General features: G+C 36.9%; 1 protein-coding gene across 3 annotated transcripts in view; it reads right to left on the bottom strand.

Moving 5' to 3' along the window:
* Positions 1-24,097, bottom strand: part of CFH (complement factor H) — a 115,325-nt gene that overhangs the window by 37,167 nt on the left and 54,061 nt on the right. For 2 of the 3 annotated variants that reach the window (XM_049868192.1, XM_049868191.1), the window contains exons 8-9: positions 17,626-17,820; positions 17,032-17,208 (exon numbers count right to left, since the gene is read on the bottom strand). In XM_049868192.1, coding sequence (XP_049724149.1) covers positions 17,032-17,208; positions 17,626-17,820 — 372 coding nt within the window. Of the gene's footprint in view, positions 1-14,942; positions 15,558-17,031; positions 17,209-17,625; positions 17,821-24,097 lie in introns of those variants that run through there. The other variant, XM_049868193.1, reaches the window with a different exon arrangement.

Raw genomic sequence — 24,097 nt, 5'->3', positions numbered from 1 at the left:
AAAGAAGAAAATTTATAAGTTGTACTTCATCGAAATGAAAAACCTCTGTTCTTCTAAAGGTAATGTTACAAGAATGAAAAGACAAGTCAGAGACTGATAAAATATTTTAAACCATGTATCTAATAAAGGAGTTTTATTGAGTACACATAAAACCTTTGAAAACTCAATAAGAACAACACAGCTTAAAAAAAAAATTGGCAAAAGATTTTAACTGACACTTCAACAAAGAAGATAATTAAATAGCAAATAATAACATGAAAAAATGCTTAACATCAAGTTATTAATATAATACAAATGAAAGCCATTTTAAGGTAAGTGTGTATATCTTTATAATGTTCAGAATAAAACAACTTTCTAAATGTTGAGGAACTTTCATACAGCTCTGATGTGAATGTAAAATGGTACAACCAGTTTGATATATACAGTGTTGTACTTCCTTATAAAGTTAACTGTATACCTACCATGTGAGCCAACCACTCCTCTCCTAAGTATTTACCCAAAGGAAATGAAAGCATATATTCAAATAAACACTTCTATACAAATGTTCATGAAAGCTTTAATTAAAATAGCCAAAACCTGGAAATATCATTCAATAAATGATGGATAGATATACAAATAATGGTATACCATATAAGATACTTCTCTGCTATAAATTGGATAAAGCATTGAAACCACATGAAAGGATCTTAAAGCAACTTTGAGTAAATGATACCAGACAAGAAAAAAGTATGTAGTATGCGATTTCATTTATATAATTTCCAATTTGTTGTGTCAATTTACCTAATCTTTTTTTTTTAAGCTGCCCAGTTGTTTGGTCAAACAATAGTATAATTGCTGTTTTAAAGTGGTTACACGTGATTAAATCAGTTGGCCTCATTAAAGCAGATTACCTTCCATAATGTCGGTGGGACTCAATCAATCAGATGAAGTTCTTAAGAGCAAAAAGGGAGCTTCTCTGCAGTGTGTTCTGTCACCAGACTATAAATAGACCTTTAGCCAGAACACTCTTACTCTTTGCTCTCTCTGTTGCCTGATCTACAGATGCTGGGATACAAGCCAGCAGGTCTCCAGCATGTCACCTGACTTGTAGCTTTTGAACTTGCCAGACTCCCACAATAACATGAACCAGTCTCTTAAAATAATACTTTCCCTCTCTCGCTCTCTCACTTTCTCTATGTGTGTGTACTATTTCTGTAGAGAACCCTGACTAAGATATAACCATAAAAAAATATTTATCAAATCTATAAGGAACAGAGCCCTTGTGGTGCAGTGGTTAAGGGTTTGGCTGCTAACCAAAAGGTCAGCCGTTCAAATACACCAGCCACTCCTACAGGATCGCTGTCCTACAGGATCGCTGTCCTACAGGATCGCTATGAGTTGGAATCAACTCCACGACAATGCAATAAGGACCAGAAGCAGATAGTGTTTGCTCAGGAGTGGTAGGGATAATGGGATAGGCCAGGGAGGATGGATTCCAAAAAGGCATGAAGAAATTTCTGAGGGTGATGGCTATGTTCACTCTGTGGTTTGTGATTTCACAGGTGTATACATATGGGTCAAAATTTATCAAGTTATATATTTTAAATAAGTGCATTTTTTTTGTTTCAATTATACCTTCATAATGCTGTTATTGAAAACTTGTAAATAGCATTAACACAAAATAAAAGGCGCTTATCGTTAGTCTGCATAAAAACCTCAAGATTTAAAGACATGTGGACCAAAAGAAGCCCATTTAAGCATAAAGTAACAAATAATTTACAAGAAAATGAAGCATCATGCAAAGGTAAGAAAGCTGGAGTGGTTATGTTGTATCAAACAAAATAGACTTCGAAAACAGTAATGTTATTGTAGATAAAGATGGCCATCAAATTTTAGGTAAGGAACAAATGGTGAACACTAATATAATAAAAAGATCTATGCATCAAAAATCCTAAAAATCCAAACTGTGTTTAGGTAATAATAGAGTTTCAAAATGAAGGAAACAAAATAAAAACAGACAAAACTGAAGGGAGAAATAGACATACCTGCATTTATATTTAGAGATTTCAATACTCCTTCCCCAATAATTGATAGAACATGTGAGCAGGAAATCAGTAAGGAAATAAAAAGACTTCTAAAATATTATCAAGCAGCTTGACTTAAAGTATACACCAAGAATATATATTATTTTCAAGTGCATATGCTGGGCCCTTAAACAAATCTGAACAAACTTCAAACGACTGACATCGGAGTACATTACATTACAAATTAATAACAAAAAATAGACAGCAAATAAAATATTTACAACTTAATACATTTTGAATAAACCATTTTAATAAACCATGGATAAAACAAAAATCACATAGAATATTAGGAATTATATTAATTGTGTGATATAAAATGGAAAATATCAAAATATGTAGGGTGCATTTAAAACAATGCTTAGAAAGACACTTTTGAATTCATTAATTATATTTAAAAAAAGTTTTTAATACCAATGATCAAAGATTCTACCATGGATATCTAGAAACGAGGGATAAATTAACCCAAATTATGGAGGAAGGGAAACAAAAATATGAGAACAAAATATCAATGACATGGGAACTGAATAAAGAATAGAAATAAAACAATTAAAATAAATGTTAGATCTTTGAAAAGATCCATGAAATTATTAGTCCTGTAGCTAGAAAAATCATGAGAAAGGAAAAGCAAAATTTACCAGTATCAGGAATGAAGGATAAAACATCAGTACAGATCCCAAGACATTCAAAACTAATGAACATTTGTTTACCTTTAAAATTTGACAACTTTACACAAAAAATTACCAAAACAAATGCAAGAATGAAGAGAAAACATGAATTTATTTGTTTTTATTCTAAAAATAAATTTGTGATTAAAAATCATCCTGCAGTGAAATAGCCAGGGACAGAAGGATTCAGTGGTGAATTCCATTAGTCATTAAAGACAAATATTCCAGCCCTACACAGAATCTTTTAGATAGTAGAGGAGAAGGAAACATTCCCTAGCTCATTTTAAGGGCCAACACTATTCTGCTAACAAAATGTAAAAAAGACACATACGAAAGAAACAACAAGTTGATTCCTCATGAACATAGACACAAATATTCAGAACAAATAATTATCAAATTAAATCCAGCAATATGTGCAAAATATAATACATCACAACCAAGGTGGTTTATCACTAGAAGGTAATGCTGTCTCGGGATTACAAAATCAACCAATGTAATTGACTCTATTAACAGAGTAAAGAAGAAAATTCACATGATCATATTAATAATTACAGAAAAAGCATTTGGAAGCAATTTTAATGTCCATCCGTGATAAAAATAAATACTGCCATAAAACTGGGAAAAAAAAGAACCTTGTTTAAAGTCATTATGGGTGTTGTGATGGTTAGAGTTTGTGTCAACTTGGCTGGGCCATGTTTTTCAGTGGCTTGACACTTATGTAATGATGTATTTTGGCACTTATGTAATGATGCAATTTGGCAGTTATGAAATGATGTAGTTATTCTGTTGTGATATAATGTAATCACTTCCATGATATGATTAGAGGTGATCAGCCAATCAGTTGTAAGGGGAGTTTCCTTGACGGTCTGCCCTGCATCCAATATATATGGACATTCTGGCAAAGCTCATTGGCTTTTGCTCATCGAACTCATCATCATCTGACCTCCAGTTCTTGGGACTTGAGCCAGTGGCCAGCCATATTGCTTGGCATCTTGAGATTCATTGTTCTCCACAACCTGTGGGCCAGCATCCTAGCATCTGACCTACAAACCTTAGATTCATCAGCCCTGCTGCTATGTGAGTCAGGAGAAGCCTCCAGCCTTATCCTGACCTATGGACTTTTGGGAATCTCCAGCCTCTACAACAGATAAGTCAGTTCCTTGAGATAAATCGTTCTCTCTCTCTACCTATCTATATACATACACTTCACTGATTTTTCATCTCTAGAGAACCCAGCCCAAAATGTATGGTACTTGGAGTGGTTCTAGAGAAACAAAATTGGAAGGATGAGTTTTCTAAATTGGTTCTAAAGTCTGGTTAGTGTTAAAGATATTGATGACTTTGCTACCAGTAATAAACACGGCATTACTAATCCATAGCATAAGGTGGCAATAGAAATACAGAAAATATCACCACCACTAGATCAAGTATGGGTGGGAGATGATCACATGTTTGATACTTTTCTACAATTTTGTCCGAATGAGAAGTATAAGGAAGCTAGTTGGTTGGTCCTACTTTTACTAGACAAAGTAGTGAAAGAAAGAGATGAGCTTAGGGTTTCAAGCACCATATAAACTACCTCTAAGTTGACACTTGAGCCCTGAAAGAAAGGCTTATTTCCTGTAATAACACAGCTGATATTGCAGGAAACCTAACCCACAGTCTTATTGTAAGAGTGGCTGATTTTCGACACCAATTGAGTTTCCAGCCTCTAATAGTGCCTGAAATTAAAGTGAGGGCATTGATCGGGAAGAAATGGAATTCTGAAACTTGGGATGGGGATATATGGGCAGATAATCAGGGAGCTGAGGACACTGAGCCCCTAAATTCCATTGAATCACTGCTGCCCACTGAACCAGCCTCTCACTCCCATCTGAAGAGATTACTCCATGTTTGTCTGCTAAGCCATCCTCCCCAGTAAAACCATTATCCCCTCTACCCCCATCTGATGAGATTAAACTGACTGTGTCTAAAGAACCTTTATATGAGATATCCCCTGGGGCTGCATCTGAGTCGTTGCCTGGGGTAAATGCCTTACAAGACATTGCTGAATGTTTGCAAAACACATCCCCACCACCCATTTTTGCTTCTGCACCTATAACTAGACTTAAGTCCCAGCAAGTCCCAAAAGCTGAAGACAAAGTGGGACCTAGGAGCAGGTATGCTACACTCCAAAAGAACTGCTTTTCTAATATGAACACACAGGAACCTGGGGAATATGTGTGGGAATGGCTATTTAGGGTGTGGGATAAAGGTGCAAGGAGGATAAAGTTGGATCAGTCTGAATTAGTTGACCTGGTCCCACTAAGCACAGGTTCTTCAGTCAATGATTCAGCTTCAGAGGTTAAGAAAGGATCTACTAATTTATTTGGCTGGGCCACTGAAGCATGGATTACACAGTGGCCTATGCTAAACCAAGGTGAAGCACCAGACATTGGTATACTGAAGAAGGTATCAAAAGGGTCAGGGAAATTGGCATGTTAGAGTGAATTTATTAGACTCACAGATCCACACACAGAGTGTCCAGAGGCCATACTTTCACCACAACGGTGAGGAACAATTTTGTGAAGGGAACCCCAGTATCCTTGAAGACTGCTGTGATTGCTACCCTATGTAAGTCAGATTTGACAGTGGGAGCTCCCCTAACTGAATTAAGACACCTAACTACAATGGGTCTGACTGGACCATGTGGTGGTAGGGGCCAAGTGGTGGTACTCAATCAACAAAGATGAGGTGGGTATGGTTACTGTAATAGAAAGTAGACTCAAAACAATAATCAATATATTATGACTTGTATGGACTTATGGCAGTGGCTACTTAGTCATGGTGTCTCTAGGAGTGAAAAAGATGAGAAATCTACTAAATAATTACTTGGTCTGTACAAACAAAGATTTTTAGGTCAAGTGAATGAAAGGCTAACTCGAATGGCCAGAATAGATAGTAAGGGCCCCTCAATCAATTCCCAGATTTGAGAAAGTTTACAGACCCACAACCCCTTGAATGAAGGGGAGGCTGGGCCTCCTTGAGGAAGGACCCACTACACAGAGCAAAAATTTATACAGGTATTCTTTCTCCTAGCCTTCCCCAAAAGGAGAGTAACTGTTCATTGGGGAAAAGGAAATATTCAGACTTTTCAGGGATTGTTGCATAGTGGCTCTGAAATAACAATAATTCCAGGAGACACAAAACATCACTGTGGCCCTCTAGTCAGAGTAGGGGTATATGAAGGTCAGGTTACTAATAGAGTCTTAGTTTAGTTTCATCTCACAGGGGATCCAGTGAGTGTCCAAACCCATCCTGTATTGATTTCCCCAGTTTCAGAATGTATAATTGGAATAGATATACTCAGCAACTGGCAGAACCCCCACACCGAATCCAAGACAAGTGGAGTAAGGTAGGAAAAACTACTATTGTGGTAGGAAAAGTCTGATGGAAGCCATTAGAACTGCCCCTACTTAGCAAAATAGTGAACCAAAAGCAATATGGCATTCCTGGAAGGATTACAGAGACTACTGTCACCATCAAGATTTTGCGGAACGCAGAGGTAGTGATTCCCACCACATCTCCATTCAACTCGCCTATTTGGCCTGTGCAAAAAACAGATGGATCTTGGAGAATGAGAGTGGATTATCATAAACTTAACCAGGTGGTGACTCCAGTTGTAGCTGCTGTTCCAGATATGGTTTCATTCCTTGAGAAAATTAATATATTTTCTGGTAACTGGTATGCAGCTATTGAGCTATAACTTAATACACAGGGTACTTGATTGTCTTTTCCTGCCACAGACCTCACACCAGTCCATTACATTGATGATAATTATGCTGATTAGACCTAATAAAGGAAGAAGTGTCAATGACCCTGGACTTATTAGTAAAACATTTGCATGCTAGAGGGTGGGAAATCATCTGAAAATAATTCAGGCACCTTCAACCTCAGTGAAATTTCTAAGAGTCTAGTGGTGTGGGTCATTTCAACATACTCCTTCTAAAGTGAAGAATAAGTTATTACATGTGGCCTCTACCACAACTAAAAAGGAGGTACAACACCTGGTGGGCCTCTTGGGATTTTGGAGACAACATGTGCCTCACATTTGGGTGTGCTGAACCCGTCTATCAAGTGACCCGAAAAGCTACTATTTTTGAGTGGGGTCCAGAACAACAGGAATTTCTGAAACAGTTGCAGGCTACCATGCAAGCTGCCTTGCCAGTTGTGCCGTATGATCCAGCTGATTCAATGGTGCTTGAAGTGTCAGTCACAGAAACAGATGCTGTGTGGAGTCTTTAGCTGACACCTATTGGTGAATCACAATGCAGGCGTTAAGATTTGGATAAAAGTCCTATCATCCTCTGCAGAAAATTACTGTCCTTTTGAGAAACAGCTTTTGGCTTGTTACTGGACCTTACTAGAGTATGAATGTTTAGCCATGAGCTATCAAGTCACCATATGGTCTGAGCTGCCCATCACGAACAGGTTGAGGTCTGACCCACAGAGCCATAAAGTTGGATACGCACAGCAGCACTCCATCATTAAATGGAGGTGGTGTATATAAGATCAGGCTTGAGCAGGACACAAGTAAGTTGGCACAAGTAAGTTGCATGAGAAAGTGCCCCAGATGCCCATGGTATCAACTCCTGTCACATTACCTGCCCTCTCCCAGTCTGTACCTATGGCTTCATGAGGAATTCCTTATGATCAATTGACTAAGGAAGAGAAAACTTGGACTTGGTTTACAGATGTTCTGTGAAATATGCAGGCACCATTCAAAAGTGGACAACGGCAGTGCTACAGCCCCTTTCTGAGGCCTCCCTGAAGAACAATGGTGAAGGGAAATCCCCCCAAAGGACAGAACACTGAGCAGTGCACGTGGTTGTTCACCTTGTGTGGAAGAAGAAATGGCCAGGTGTGCGATTGTATACTGATTCATATGCTGTTGCTAATGGTTTGGCTGGATGGTCAGGGACTTGGAAGGAACCTGATTGGAAAATTAGAGACAAGGAGATGTAGGGTAGAGGTATGTGGATAGACTTCTCTGAATGGGCTTAAGAAGTGAGGATGTTTGTGCCTCATATGAATGCTCCCCAAAGGGGGACCTCAGCAAAGGAGGATTTTAACAATCAAGAGGATAGGATCACACATTCTGTGGAAACCAGTCATTCTCTTTTCCCAGCCACTTCCATCATTGCCCAATGGGCCCGTGAACAAAGTGGCCATGGTGGCAGGGATGGAGGTTATGCATGAGCTCAGCGACATGAATTTCCACACACAATGGCCGGCTTAGCTGCAGCTCTGCTGAGTGCCCAGTCTGCCAGCAGAGAAGACCAAAACTGAGTCCATGATACGGCACCATTCCTCAAGGTGATCAGCCAGCAACCTGCTGGCAAGTCGATCACACTGAATTACTTCCATCATGGAAAAGGCAGCATTTCTTTCTTACTGGAATAGACACTTATTCTGAATATGGATTTGCCTTCCGTGCACACAATGCTTCTGCAAAACTTTTATCTGTGGGCTTACAAAATGCCTTATCTACTGTCATGATAACCCACACAGCATCACTTTGGATCAAGTGACTCACATCACAGGAAATGAAGCATGGCAGTGGGCCCATGCTCAAGGAATTCACTGGTCTTCCCATGTTCCCCATCATCCTGAAGAAGCTGGCTTGATAGAACAGTGGGATGGCCACAGTTATGGCACCAGGTAGATGGCAACACCTTGCAGTGTTGGGGCAATGTTTTCCAGGAGTCTGTAAATACTCTAAATCAAGGTCAATATATGATGCTGTTTATCCCATAGCCAGGGTCTATGGGTCCAGGAATCAAGGGGTGGAAATGGAAGTGGCACCACTCAACATTACCCCCACTGACCCACTCAAAAAATTTTTGCTTCCTTTCTCTGTGACCCTATGCTCTGTGGGTGTAGAGGTCTTTGTTCCAAAGGAGAGAATGGTCCCACCGGGAGACACAGCACTGATTCCATTGAATTGGAAGTTAAGAATGCCACCCGGCCACTTTATTTTCCTCATGCCTCTGTATCAACAAGTGTGTATTGGCTGGTGTGATTGAACCTGAATACCAAGTAAAAATCAGATCGATATTACATAATAGAGGTAAAGAAGAGTATGTCTAGGATATTGGAAATCCCTGAGGATATCTCTTAGTACTACCGTGCCCGGTGATTAAAGTCAAAGGCAATCTACATCAAGCCAATTCTGGCATAACTACTAATGGCCCAGGCCCTTAGGAACAAAGGTTTGGGTCACCCCACTGGGAAAAGAACCACAGTCTTTTACAGAGGGCAAAAGGAATGTGGAATGGGTGGAGGGAGAAGGTAGTTCTTAATACCATTATGACCACATGAGTAGTTGTAGAAATGAGGACTGTAATTGCTATGCGTATTACTTCCCTGCATGTGGAAATCCTGGTGGTGTAGTGGTTAAGTGCTACGGCTGCTAACCAAAGGGTCAGCAGTTGGAATCCACCAGGTGCTTCTTGGAAACTCTATGGGGCAGTTCTACTCTGTCCTATAGGGTAGCAATGAGTCAGAATTGACTTGACTGTACTGGGTTTGGTTTTTTTTCTTTATGTGTATCAAATTTTTTGTTTTCTTCACTCTAAAATATAATATGTAAATGGGTTTAGTGTGTTTTCAGTTGTACACATTAGTTGTATCATGTTAGGCGCACGTATGACTTTGTAATTATCTTATTTAGAGATCTCAAATGGTTTAAAAGATGTCTACAGGTGCCACGTTGATAAGGGGTGAACTGTGATGGCTAAGATTATGTGTCAGCTCGGCTGGGCCTTGTTTCTCAGTGGTTTGGCCATTATGTAATGATGTAGTTATTCCCCATTTTGTCATATAATGTAGTCATCTCTATAATGTGATCTGATTTGATCAGCCAATCAGATGTAAGCAGAGTTTTCTCAGGTTGTGCTCTGCATCCATTATGTATGGACATTCTGGAAAATCTCACTGGCATTTGCTTGTTCGGGATCCTGCATGAGGCACATCATCATCTGACTTCTGGTTCTTGGGACTTGGGCCAGCAGCCAGCCATGCTGCCTGCCAATCTTGAGATTTGTAGGCCTCTGCAGTCTGTGAGCCTGCAGCATAATGTCTTACCTGCCAGTCTTGGATTTATATATATATATATATATATATATATATATATATATATATATATATATGTGTGTGTGTGTGTGTGTGTGTGTGTGTATAAATACCCAAATACATATATATAAATATACATTTTTTTAATAAATATATATGTGTATTTATATACACTTCACTGGTTTTGTTTCTCTAGAGAACCCAGTCTAAGGCAGGCATCTACAAAAATCCTAAAGCTACAATATATTAATAGTGAAAGACTGAATGCTTTCCTCCAAAGATCAGAAACAGAACAAGGGTAACCAATCTCCCTACTCTCATTCAACTTTGTGCTGGAATACCTAGTCTGTGCAACAAGACAAGAAAAAGAAATAATACATAGAGTGAGAGAATGGAAAGAAATAAAACTTTCTTTGTCAAAGTTGGTATGATTTTCTACAGAGAAAACTCTAAAGAATCTACAAAAAAAAAAAACTCTAAGAATTAATATGCCAATTTAACAAGAATTCTAAGTATAAGGTCAATATACAACAATCAATCATATTTTTGTATACTAGCAGTAAGTAAATGGAAAACTAAATTTGTAAATAGGTAGCATTTACAACAGCAACAAAAATATAAAATACTAAGAAATAAAGTATTTGCAACAAATACTGAAGTAAGAAATTTTAGAAGATCCAAATGAATAAAAAAATACCATCTTAATAGATTGAAAGACTCAATATTGTTATAATGTCAATTTGGCCCCAAATTGATTTTTAAATTTTTTGTAATCCAAATCAAAATCTCAGCAAAATATTTAGACAATATTAATAAGCTGATTCTAAAATTCACATAGAAAGTAGAAGGAACTAGAATACCCAAAACAATTTTTCACAAGAACAAGGTTAGAGTACTTATACTACCTAAATTTCTTAAGACTTACTAAAAACCACAGTAATTAAAACAGTATGTGATATTGGTGAAACGGTAAACACATAGAATAATGGAACAGAATAAGGAGTCCAGAAATGGGTCCACATATACAGTCAGTTGATACCTGATAAATGAGCAAAACCAATTCAATGGAAAAAGAATAGTCTTTTAAACAAACGGTACTATAACGATCAGGCATCAAAATGAAAAATAATGAACATTATCATATTCCTCACATATACAAAAAACTAACTCAAAATTGATCACATAACTAAATTCAAAACATAAAACTATAAAACTTCTACAAGAGAACATAGTCTTAGCTTAGACACTTTTTGGATATGACACCATAAATATAACTCATGAAAGAAAAAACTGAAAATTTGGAATCAAAATTAAACATATTTTCTCTATGAATGACCCCACAAAAAGAATGAAAATGTAAGGTACAGATCAGGGGGAGGGTAGTATATGCAAAACACATATCTGACAAAGCACTACTATCCAGAATATATTACAAACTTTCAAAACTTCAATAAACAATTTAAAAAATAGTAAAAAAGTAGAAAAAATATTTGACAGGTTTCATCAAAGAAGATACATGGATGGCAAGCGCAGAAAAAATGCTCAACAGCAGTAGTCATTAGGGAATGAGAGATTACAATGGCCAAAAAACAACAAAAAACAAAAACAAAGTAAAACAAAAACTTCACCATATCAAGTGTTAGCAAGGCTGGGGAGCAACTGGAACTCTCATCCATTAAGGGTGGAGAACGGTGTGAATACAAAGGGGTACTATGAAGGAAGTTTTTTGTAGTGATAAGACTGTTATTTTTACAGAATATTTATTTATCCAGATGACTCATGTATTTGTCAAATCTTATAGAACCAAATTATAAAAACAATTTACTACATGTAATTAAAAGTTTCAACTTTAAGGATATTATATGCAAGTTCATTAATAATTACAATTTCATTGTTTAATAGCCCAGTATGGCTAGTGAGAAATAATGATGGATCCTGGAAACTAACTGTAGACTCCAGAAGACTGAGAAAACTAGTGCTTCCAGAAGCATCTGTCAAAATGCCATTAACGTTTAAGCTGCACAACAAGCTAAGAGAAATTTTGTACTCTGTCACCAATTTGGCTAATGTTTGCTTTTCAGTAACTATTCTGAAGAAAACCAAAGTTAATTTCTATTCATGTAGGACAAACTATTATGCATGCTCTTATTCTTCCACAAGTATATTTGAACTCTTCGGCTTATTGCCTCAACATATTTTAAAATATTAAGATTTGATTCAGTTGGAAAGCACTGTTATTCATTATGCTAATGATATACTGTTGCTATCTCAGTCTGAAGATCAAGCTAAGGTTTCATAATTAGATAGACATCATGAAAAACAAAGAAAAAAAGTTGATATTGATTCAATCCCAAATCATGTATACTGCATGTGTTTCAGAGTACAACTGTGCTCCCCAGGATTTTCCATCTTTTGGAAATAGATTGCCAAGCCCTTCTTCCAAAGCACCTTTGGGTGATTCAAACCACAAACCTTTCAGGTAGTAGCCTAAAGGCAACCAATATACATATTGCAAAAATGAAAAGCTAAAATTGCCTTGGTAGTTTTTCTTGCCTTGTTGCATGCTGAGAGAAAAAGAAGATAATAATCTCGTAGGTAGAATTACTTATGCCCATGTAGATGAAACTAGTTGCTTGCAGAAATTATCCATTGTCTGAAGCTGACAATACAGATTGGGTTCTGGGACATTATAAGAGCATTCAGTCTGAAGTCATCTATGTGGTACATTTTAATGATTCTAATAAGACCTTATTTGTATGAGAGAATTGTATGAGACTTCCTATTGGGAGTAACTTGTGGGAGCTGTGGACTCCTGAATGCACCCAGAAGCATTTGTTCAACAACAGAGCCTCAGACCACTGTGTTAACAATAACTTAGATGACTATGTGTTGGATACCACAGACATAAAATATTTTTGGCATGCCTGATTTTTCATACGATCATGTACCCCAAGTCTTCAGAATTGTGATTGGCAAATCACTGCCCGTGGATCAAATCCATTTTATAATGTTTCTGTGAAACACAGCCACATTCATTCATTTTCATATTGTCTCTGGCTACTCTCACGCTACAAGAACACAGTGAAGTAGCCACAGTAGAAACCATATAACCCACTGTGATGGTTAAGATTGTGTGTCAACTTGGCAGGGCCATGATTCTCAGTGTTTTGGCAGTCGTATAATGTGCTCACTTCCCTGTTGAAATTTGATATGTGATCACCCCCAAGATGGGATCTGCTGTGAGTAGCCAATCAGTTGAAACGCAGTTTCCTTGGGTGTGTGGCCTATATCAAATATATGACCTGCCAATCTTGGGATTCATCGATCTTTGCAGCCTATAAGCAAGAGCCCTGCTCTCTGCTCTGCCAATCTTGGGTTTGCCAGACCCCGAGACTACATGAATCAGAAGAAGCCTCTATCCTGACCCACAGACTCCAGACATTCCAGACTGTACTATCATCTGAGCTGTTTCCTCTCTCTTTATATATATTTATACTCTTTACTGGTTTTGCTTTTCTAGATAACTCAGCCTAAGACAAGCACAAAGCCAAACATATTTATTATGACTTCTTACAAAAATTTAGTTACTACCTGACTTTTGTTCTGTACCATTTTTTGTGGATAGAGGAAAATAATCAAGGTCAAGAAAACTAGTAAAACTAAATCCAATGTCAGTATAGGGTGTCATGGTGGGCTTACATATCAACCATTGATAGCCTCAATATCCACCATGGGCACCTATGGGAAGATCTTTGGCATACACAAACTAATGTATTTCAGGGTAATTTTTTTTTTTACAACCCGTATGTAAACCCTGGTGACATACTGGTTAAGAGCTAACCAAAAGGCCGGCAGTTTGAATTCACCAGGCATTCCTTAGAAACTCTATGGGGCGATGCTACTCTTCCTATACGGTCTCTATGAGTCGGAATTCACAGCAACGGATTTGGTTTTCTTTTTACCACGCATATGACATTATTCCGGGTAAGTGTACTTTTTTGGATCCAAAACATATTCTTAAATTGTATTCAGTCAATAAGAAGTTAATGGTATACTATATTTGGTAGATAATTGAACATTGTCTAAAATGTACCAAAAGTATCCTGGGCAAAATTGGCACAGGCAAAGAGTTCAAGGACAAGTCAAATTTGACTTTAATGAAGATCTACATACTGAGGAAAATTAGTTACTGATCTATATTAGGTGCTTAGAAGGGATATTATTTTCAGAGTTAGGAAAACAATGGTAGGCAACTTGGACACAAAACACAAATTTAGAAGAACGGGTAAAATTAACTGAACAGACAGGACAACAGCATGATAGAAAACATAGATGGGCAAGAGTATTCATGCAACAGATCAAAGTGGAGAGAGTTCAAAAACAATGGTCTTGATTTTGGCAACAGAATCACAAGAAATGAAGTTATGAAAGGCTTATGGTTCCCCTCATCTATGGAGTTTTATAAATGAAAACGTAATTTGCCTAGGTGCTGCCTAACTTCCAAGGCCCTGACATAAACAAAACCCAGATTAACCCAGTAGTACAGTTTATTAGAGCTGGAAATTGTTACAATTGACTAAGATTTTACCAATGGAGGGAAGATGAACATTACTTAAGATAAAGCCCATTGGAATCCCGTATCATGGCAACCTTTTGGAGCAATGGTGTGGGGGAAGATTAAGTGGAAAAGGGCACAAGGTTACTCTCTTCTGAGATTAAAACTGTCTCTTAATTGAGAGGATTTGTGGCCATAAGAGTGTACGTATTTTTCAAAACTCATTGCTTACACAGTAAATACGTGTGAATTTTATTTTGTGGAATTTATACCTCAATAAAGTTGATTTTAAAAATGAGCTCTTGGAAATTCAAATGTAATTGCTTAAAATTTTTAATGTGATTGAGTTACTGGAAGACAAAAACCAACGCAATCTCTCTGAATAGAAAATGCAGTGTAAAAAAAAAATGAGAAAATATTTAAGTTTCAAAGAGTATCAAGCAAAATAATATAAATTTCAGGCAGAAATATAAGAAAAAAATAAGAAATTAGAACAAACAAAAGTAGCAGTGAAGAAATTCAAAGGTCATCAAATGAAAGTTAATTCCAAATTTTAAGCAAGATTAATAATATTAATCAAATCACCAAAGATTAAAAGAACATTTCTGAAGCTTAAGGAAATAATAATCATGTTATATATACATTTATATATATATAAGAAACATAATTCATAATAGTTATGAAATTTTCATAAGCAAAAATGCATAATAGAAAAGAACTAACAGACATGTCATGGATTGAATTGTGACCCCGAAAATGTCCGTCAAGTTGGCTAGGCAATAATTTTGTGGTTGTCCTCCATTCTGTGATCTGATGTAATTATCCTGTGTATTGTAAATCCTAGCCTCTATGTCTGTGGCTACGATTCCATCTGAGAATGACTTGTCCATTATGTTAATGAGGTAGGATATAATCTACAGAATTAGGCTTTATCTTGAGTCAATCTCTTCTGAGATATTAAAGAGAGAAACAAGGAGAGGACAGGGATCCAGTACCACCAAGAAAGAAGAACCAGGCGTGGAGCAAGTCCTTTGGACCAGGATTCTTGGGCTGAGAAGCTCCTAGAACAGGGAAGGATTGATGACTTTCCGTAGAGCCGACAGAGAAAGAAAGCCTTCCTCGGGAGTTGGTGCCCTAAATTCAGACTTGTAGCCTCCTAAACTGTGAGAGAATAAATTTCTGCTTGTTAAAGCCATCCACTTGCAGTATTTCTGTTATAGCAGCAATAGATAACTAACACACTTAAATAAAAATTTAAATATATAGCATTCATCAATAGGAAGGCTCAATATCATAAAGATACCTGCTTTCCATAAATTGATCTGGAGTTCTAAGATAATTCCATATAATCTACATAAAGTTTTAGAAAGAATTTACTAAGCTGAATTAAAATGTGTATATCAGAGCAAAGCCACAAGAAAAATAAGAAAATAATGAAGAAAAAATATTAGGGTAAAAGGTTTTCCACAGGTGTCCAGCCTTATTTAAATTTACTGTAATTAAAGCAATATAGTAACACTGGAAGACTGGCTAAAAATGTACTTATGTCAGAGACCAGAGAACTCAGATTAATAGCCAACATGTAATTTATAATAAATTACAGATTACTGAGGAAATGTTGAGTTTTTTGTATTTTTTAAGAGATTTGGTTATTGCCATATATAAAAATCAACCCAAAGTGGATTTAATATATAAACAGGAAATGTGAAATATTGAAACTTTAAAACCCAAAATGGATTGAATATATAAACAGGAGAGGTGAAATAGTAAAACTTTTAAAAACAAAATATAGCATAATTTATGTCTTTGATGTAGAGAAGTGTTTCTTAAGACACAAGAAGCATTAATCCTGAAAGAAAGAATAACATTGAATGTAGTAAAAGAAGAGAAGAAATTGCTTGCAGGTCTTAAAATTCTTATAAGTGAAAGAAAATTAATATTCTGAATAGACAGTTCCAACAAATCAATACCAAAATTCCCTAAAATGATAAATTAAGAAAAACATCAACGCAATTCATAAAGTAATTGCCAATAAACTTGAGTATATGCTCAACTCAATTAATAAAAGAAATGCATATTAAGAGTAATGCTATAGCATTTTACAACCACTTAATTAATAAATATTGAAATGTAACCTCAATCATTAACAAAGATGTAGAGCAACAAGGAACTGTTGTTATAAATGTATATTGGTACAACCACTATGGAAAACTGTTAGGAATCACCTTCTTAGTGGAACATACACAATGTCCAAAAAAATCCATTCCTAGCTATACACACAGACATATAGCAGAAATATTTGCTGAATTACTGCTTGAATACATGAATGATATTTTGGCTTGAATTTTGAAATCCTTTCGAGTAAACCAATTTAGTGACTTCAATGTAATATTAAATGTGACTTATTTTTACCAACAAGTAATATATTCAAAATTATTTTACTGTATTCCTGAGTAATATCAATGAACACGCTCATTTATTTTGCTCAATATTTATCAAGAGACTTGTATATACACTCTTACAAGCTTGGATAAAAAATTAAATAGTTACCATTGGCAAAATGAGAAGTTGGTACTTGCATTTTGCTATGGTTAATATATACCAATCTTATAAAATTTTCTGAGATCTTACTTACTGACACGGATGCATTTGGGAGGAGGGGACCAGCCACGCTCTGTACACGTAATGGTGCTATGTCCATTTGGAAGACTGTAGCCACGATTGCACTGAACATCTACAGAACGACCCTCTAAACGATATCTTCCTGAATAACGAGAATATCCATTCTCCACATCATACAAATGGCATCTTTCTAAGGACCATAAAAATAACAAATGAAAAACATGAGTTTGGTCCAAATACTGAACCAAAAATTATCTTTGCAATGTTTAAATTAGAATGTGTAATAATCTAAAAAATGATGTATAAACTAAGGGACAAAGAGTCAAGCTATTACCAAATGGTTGCTGAAAAAGAAAAATCAATAGTCCACGCTATTTGTCTGAAATTTTTATAATTAAAATATGTACAAATGTAGCTTAGAGATATTTTAGAAAGTTCCTATCTTTATTTCTCATTTGTTTTTCAGGAATAAATCTATTTTGGTCTTTTCACTAGCACCATTCTTCCTAATGCACCGTTTTTTATCATACAAGAAGCAATCACTTCAGTGCTTTCTCTCTACTCACCGAAAGATTCATAAATATATAATTCTTAAAGGTTTACTTACTGAGGCATGGGACACTTGGTGACCACCCTTCTCTTCTGCATGTTATGTAACCCCCAGAGCGTTCTTCAGGAGTCACAAAACCACTATTACAGTAGTAGTAGTAATATTTTCCTAGCTCTACTGGAAAGTATGGTCTATAATAATCTTGATAATGTAGATATCCATTTTTTATTTCTGGAAAATCACAAGGCTTCACTTGGAATAAAAAAATACAAAACAGTATAAGTCATCTTTTATCTTAATAAACTATCAAATTAGGTTTAAATTTTTCATTGGTAAAGTATGTTCCCTTATTACCATAATTACACTCATTCATTACATTAGGAATTCTAGAACAAGACAAGTTAAAAAAGTCAGATCACTGAAGTACTACTGGAGGAGGTCTTTACTAATGAGGATGAAATTGCATTATAGGATGTATAAATTTATACACAGACTCTGCAAGAAGAAAACTGCAGACCCATTTCACGCAGGCTCCTTGAGTACACATCTCACTAGCCTTGGTTGAGCATCCTGGTTGAAGGACTCTTCTTTCTTGCTAATTTATCCCTCACCTTGTTTACTCTTTCCTTTCTTTTTCTGTTCCCAGCAGAAATCAGAGCCCTACCTTCTCTTCCTAAATCTACTCAGAGGGAATAAGAAAAATTAGACAAGGGATATTTCTTAATATCCAAATAGTTAATACTATGGTAAAGATTTGATTGTTTAGTTCTAATTTTAATTCAAGAATGTGGTGCTTCTTTAATGTCTATAAAATAATTATTTTTAAATAGGGTACAATTCAATTGCATTTTATTGAGTTATTCTTATATTTAGAGTGATTTTGAATTATATGATTAAGTGCTATTCTATTTATTAAAAGTTTAAACCTTATATCTTTCAGAAATTTTGGCATTTTTTTTTTATACTTTAGATGAAGGTTTATAGAAGAAACTAGTTTCTCATTAAACAGTTAGTATACATATTGTTTTGTAACGTTGCCTATCAATGCCACATGTCAACACTCTCACTTCTAGACCTTGGGTTCCCTATTACCAGCTTTCCTGGTCCCTCCTGCCTTCTAGTCCTTTCCCCTGGGCTGGTGTGCCCCTTTAGACTTGTTTTGTTTTATGGGACAATCTAATCTTTGGTTGAAGGGTGAACCTCAGGAGTGATTTCATTACTGGGCTAAAAGGATGTCCAGGGGCCATATTCTTGGGGTTTCTCCAGTCTCTGTCAGGCCAGTAAGTCTGGTACTTTTTTGTGAGTTAGAATCTTGTTCTACATTTTTCTTCAGCTCTGTCCAGGTCCCCCTATTGTGGTCACTGTCAGAGCAGTCGGTGGTGGTAGCTGAACATCCAGTTGTACTGGACTCAGCCTGGTGGAGGCTGTGGTAGTTGCGGTGTATTAGTCCTTTCAACTTATCTTTCCTTCATGTCTTTAGTTTTCTTCATTATCCCTTGCACACGATGGGGTGAGACCAATGGAGTATCTTAAAGGGCCACTCACAAGCTTTTAAGACCCCAGATGATACTCACCAAAGTAGAATAGAGAACATTTTCTTTATATGCTGTGTTATGTCAATTGAGCTAGATGTTCCCTGAGACCCTGGTCCTCACAGCCCTCAGTCCAGCAATTCGGTCCCTCAGGGAGTTTGCATATGTCTATGGAGGTTCCATGCCCTTGCCTTCTACGAGTTGTGCTGGCTTCTCCAGTATTGTGCACTGACTTACCCTTCACCAAAGTTACCACTTATCCATTGTCTATTTAGTGTTTTTCCATCCCCAATCCCAATCCTGCCCTCTCTTGTAACCATCAAAAATTGTTTCGTTTTGCTTATAAACCTTTTCATGAGTTTTTATATTAGTGGTTTCATATAATATTTGTCCTTTTGTGATTGACTTATTTCACTCAGCATAAGGCCCTCCAGATTCATCCATGTTGTGAGATGCTTCACTGATTCATCATTGTTCTTTATCGTTGCATAATACCCCATTGTGTGTGTGTACCACAGCTTGTTTATCCATTCATCTGTTGATGAGCATCTAGGTTGTTTCCACCTTTTTGCTATTGTGAATAATGCTACAGTGACCATGGATGTGCGTACATCTATTCGTGACATAGCTCTTATTTTCTCTAGGATATATTCTTAGGAGTAGAATTGCTGAATCATATTTCTTTACGGTATTACTATTTCTAGCTTTCTAAGAAAGCACCATATCATTTTCCAAAATGGTTGTACCAATTTGCATTCTCACCAGCAGTGCATGAGTTCCCATGTCCCCGAAGCCTGTCCAACATTTGTTATTTTCTGTTTTTATTTATCTGTGCCAGTAATGCCAGGGTGAGGTGGTATCTCATTGTGGTTTTGATTTGCATTTCTCTAATGGCTAGTGATCACCAGCATTTCCTCATGTGTCTGGTAGCTGCCTGAATGTCTTCTTTGGTGAAGTTTCTGTTCATTTCCTTTCCCCATTTTTAATTGGATTATTTGTCTTTTTCTGGTGGGGATGTTGGATTTTCCTGTAGATTTTGGTGATTAGACCTTTGTTAGATATGCCATAGCCAAAAATTTTTTCCTAGTCTATACATTCTCCTTTTTTTTTTTAAATTAATTTTTATTAAGCTTCAAGTGAACATTTACCATTCCAATCAGTCTGTCACATGTAGGTTTACATACATCTTACTCCCTTCTCCCACTTGCTCTCCCCCTATTGAGTCAGCCCTTACACTCTCTCGTTTCGTGCCAATTTTGCCATCTTCCCTCTCTCTCTATCTTCCCATCCCCCCTCCAGTCAAGAGTTGCCTACACACTCTCCAGTGTCCACCTGATTTAATTAGCTCACTCTTCATCAGCATCTCTCTCCCCCCACTGACCAGACCTTTTCATGCCTGATGAGTTGTCTTCAGGGATGGTTCCTGTCCTGTGCCATCAGAAGGTCTGGGGAGCATTGTCTCTGGGATTCCTCTAGTCGCAGTCACACCATTAGGTATGGTGTTTTTATGAGAATTTGGGGTCTGTATCCCATTGGTCTCCTGCTCCCTCAGGAGTTGTCTGTTGTGCTCCCTGACAGGGCAGACATCGATTGTGGCCAGGCACCAACTAGTTCTTCTGGTCTCAGGATGATGTAGGTCTCTGGTTCATGTGGCCCTTTCTATCTCTTGGGTTCTTAGTTGTTGTGTGACCTTGGTGTTCTTCTTTTGCCTTTGTTCCAGGTGGGTTGAGACCAATTGATGCATCTTAGATGGCCTCTTGTTGGCATTTAGGACCCCAGGTGCCACAATTCAAAGTGGGATGCAGAATGTTTTCATAATAGAAATATTTTGCCCATTGACTTAGAAGTCCCCTCAAACCAAGTTCCCCAGACCCCAGCCCCTGCTCCGCTGACCTTTGAAGCTTTCATTTTATCCCGGAAACCTCTTTGCTTTTAGTCCAGTCCAATAAGGCTGACCTTCCTTGTATTGAGTGTTGTCTTTCCCTTCACCCAAAGCAGTTCTTATCTACTGATTGATCAATAAAAAGCCCTCTCCCTCCCTCCCTCCCTCCCTCCCCCCTTTGTAACCACAAAAGGATGTGTTCTTCTCCGTTTTTTCTATTTCTCAAGATCTTATAATAGTGGTCTTATACAATATTTGTCCTTTTGCCTCTGACTCATTTCGCTCAGCATAATGCCTTCCAGGTTCCTCCATGTTATGAAATGTTTCAGAGATTCGTCACTGTTCTTTATCGATGTGTAGTATTCCATTGTGTGAATATACCACAATTTATTTACCCATTCATCCATTGACGGACACCTTGGTTGCTTCCAGCTTTTTGCTATTGTAAACAGAGCTGCAGAAAACATGGGTGTGCATGTATCTGTTCGTGTGAAGGCTCTTATGTCTCTAGGGTATATTCCGAGGAGTGGGATTTCTGGGTTGTATGGTAGTTCTATTTCTAACTTTTTAAGAAAATGCCAGATAGATTTCCAAAGTGGCTGTACCATTTTACATTCCCACCAGCAGTGTATAAGAGTTCCAATCTCTCCGCAGCCTCTCCAACATTTATTATTTTGTGTTTTTTGGATTAATGCCAGTCTAGTGGGTGTGAGATGAAATCTCATCGTAGTTTTAATTTGCATTTCTCTAATGGCTAATGATCGAGAGCATTTTCTCATGTATCTGTTGGCTGCCTGAATATCTTCTTTAGTGAAATGTGTGTTCATATCCCTTGCCCACTTCTTAATTGGGTTGTTTGTCTTTTTGTGGTTGAGTTTTGACAGAATCATGTAGATTTTAGAGATCAGGCGCTGGTCGGAGATGTCATAGCTGAATATTCTTTCCCAGTCTGTAGGTGGTCTTTTTACTCTTTTGGTGAAGTCTTTAGATGAGCATAGGTGTTTGATTTTTAGGAGCTCCCAGTTATCTGGTTTCTCTTCATCATTTTCGGTAATGTTTTGTATTCTGTTTATGCCCTGTATTAGGGCTCCTAGGGTTGTCCCTATTTTTTCTTCCATGATCTTTATCGTTTTAGTCTTTATGTTTAGGTCTTTGATCCACTTGGAGTTAGTTTTTGTGCATGGTGTGAGGTATGGGTCCTGTTTCATTCTTTTGCAAATGGATATCCAGTTATGCCAGCACCATTTGTTAAAAAGACCATCATTTCCCCAATTGACTGACACTGGTCCTTTGTCAAATATCAGCTGCTCATGTTGGATGGATTTATATCTGGGTTCTCAATTCTGTTCCATTGGTCTATGTGCCTGTTATTGTACCCGTACCAGGCTGTTTTGACTACTGTAGCTGTATAATAGGTTCTGAAATGAGGTAGAGTGAGGCCTCCCACTTTCTTCTTCTTTTTCAGTAATGCTTTGCTTATCCGGGAGTTCTTTCCCTTCCATATGAAATTAGTGATTTGTTTCTCTATCCCCTTAAAATATGACATTGGAATTTGGATTGGAAGTGCGTTATATGTATAAATGGCTTTTGGTAGAATAGACATTTTTACTATGTTAAGGTTTCCTATCCATGAGCAGGGTATGTTTTTCCACTTAAGTATGTCCTTTTGAATTTCTTGTAGCAGAGTTTTATAGTTTTCTTTGTATAGGTCTTTTACATCCTTGGCAAGATTTATTCCTAAGTATCTTATCTTCTTGGGGGCTACTGTGAATGGTATTGATTTGGTTATTTCCTCTTCGGTGTTCTTTTGGTTGATGTAGAGGAATCCAAGTGATTTTTGTATGTTTATTTTATAACCTGAGACACTTCCAAACTGTTCTATTAGTTTCAGTAGTTTTCTGGAGGATTCCTTAGGGTTTTCCATGTATACGATCATGTCATCTGCAAATAGTGATAGCTTTACTTCCTCCTTGCCAATCTGGATACCCTTTATTTCTTTGTCTAGCCTAATTGCCCTGGCTAGGACTTCAAGTACGATGTTGAATAAGAGCAGTGATAAAGGGCATCCTTGTCTGGTTCCCGTTCTCAAGGGAAATGCTTTCAGGTTCTCTCCATTTAGAGTGATATTGGCTGTTGGCTTTGCATAGATGCCCTTTATTATGCTGAGGAATTTTCCTTCAATTCCTATTTTGGTAAGAGTTTTTATCATAAATGGGTGTTGAACTTTGTCAAATGCCTTTTCTGCATCAATTGATAAGATCATGTGGTTTTTATCTTTTGTTTTATTTATGTGATGGATTACATTAATGGTTTTTCTGATATTAAACCAGCCTTGCATACCTGGTATAAATCCCACTTGATCAGGGTGAATTATTTTTTTGATGTGTTGTTGGATTCTATTGGCTTGAATTTTGTTGAGGATTTTTGCATCTATGTTCATGAGGGATATAGGTCTAAAATTTTCTTTTTTTGTAATGTCTTTACCTGGTTTTGGTATCAGGGAGATGGTAGCTTCATAGAATGAGTTGGGTAGTATTCCGTCTTTTTCTATGCTTTGAAATACCTTCAGTAGTAATGGTGTTAAGTCTTCTCTGAACGTTTGGTAGAACTCTGCAGTGAAGCCGTCCGGGCCAGGGCTTTTTTTTGTCAGGAGTTTTTTGATTACCGTTTCAATCTCTTTTTTTGTTATGGGTCTATTTAGTTGTTCTACTTCTGAATGTGTTAGTTTAGGTAGGTAGTATTGTTCCAAGAATTTATCCATTTCTTCTAGGTTTTCAAATTTGTTAGAGTACAATTTTACGTAGTAATCTGAAATGATTCTTGTAATTTCATTTTGCTCTCTTGTGATGTGGTCCTTCTCGTTTCTTATTCAGGTTATTTGTTTCCTTTCCTGTTTTTCTTTAGTCAGTGTACCCAAAGGTTTATCACTTTTGTTAATTTTTTCAAAGAACCAGCTTTTGGCTTTGTTTATTCTTTCAATTGTTTTTCTGTTCTCTAATTCATTTAGTTCAGCTCTAATTTTTATTATTTGTTTTCTTCTGGTGCCTGATGGGTTCTTTTGTTGCTCACTTTCTATTTGTTCAAGTTGTTGGGACAGTTCTCTGTTTTTGGTTCT

Source organism: Elephas maximus, chromosome 24 (assembly GCF_024166365.1).
Source record: "Elephas maximus indicus isolate mEleMax1 chromosome 24, mEleMax1 primary haplotype, whole genome shotgun sequence".
Taxonomy (NCBI): domain Eukaryota; kingdom Metazoa; phylum Chordata; class Mammalia; order Proboscidea; family Elephantidae; genus Elephas; species Elephas maximus.
The sequence above is the reverse complement of the archived record's forward strand: the minus strand, read 5'-3'. Positions and strand labels throughout refer to the sequence as shown.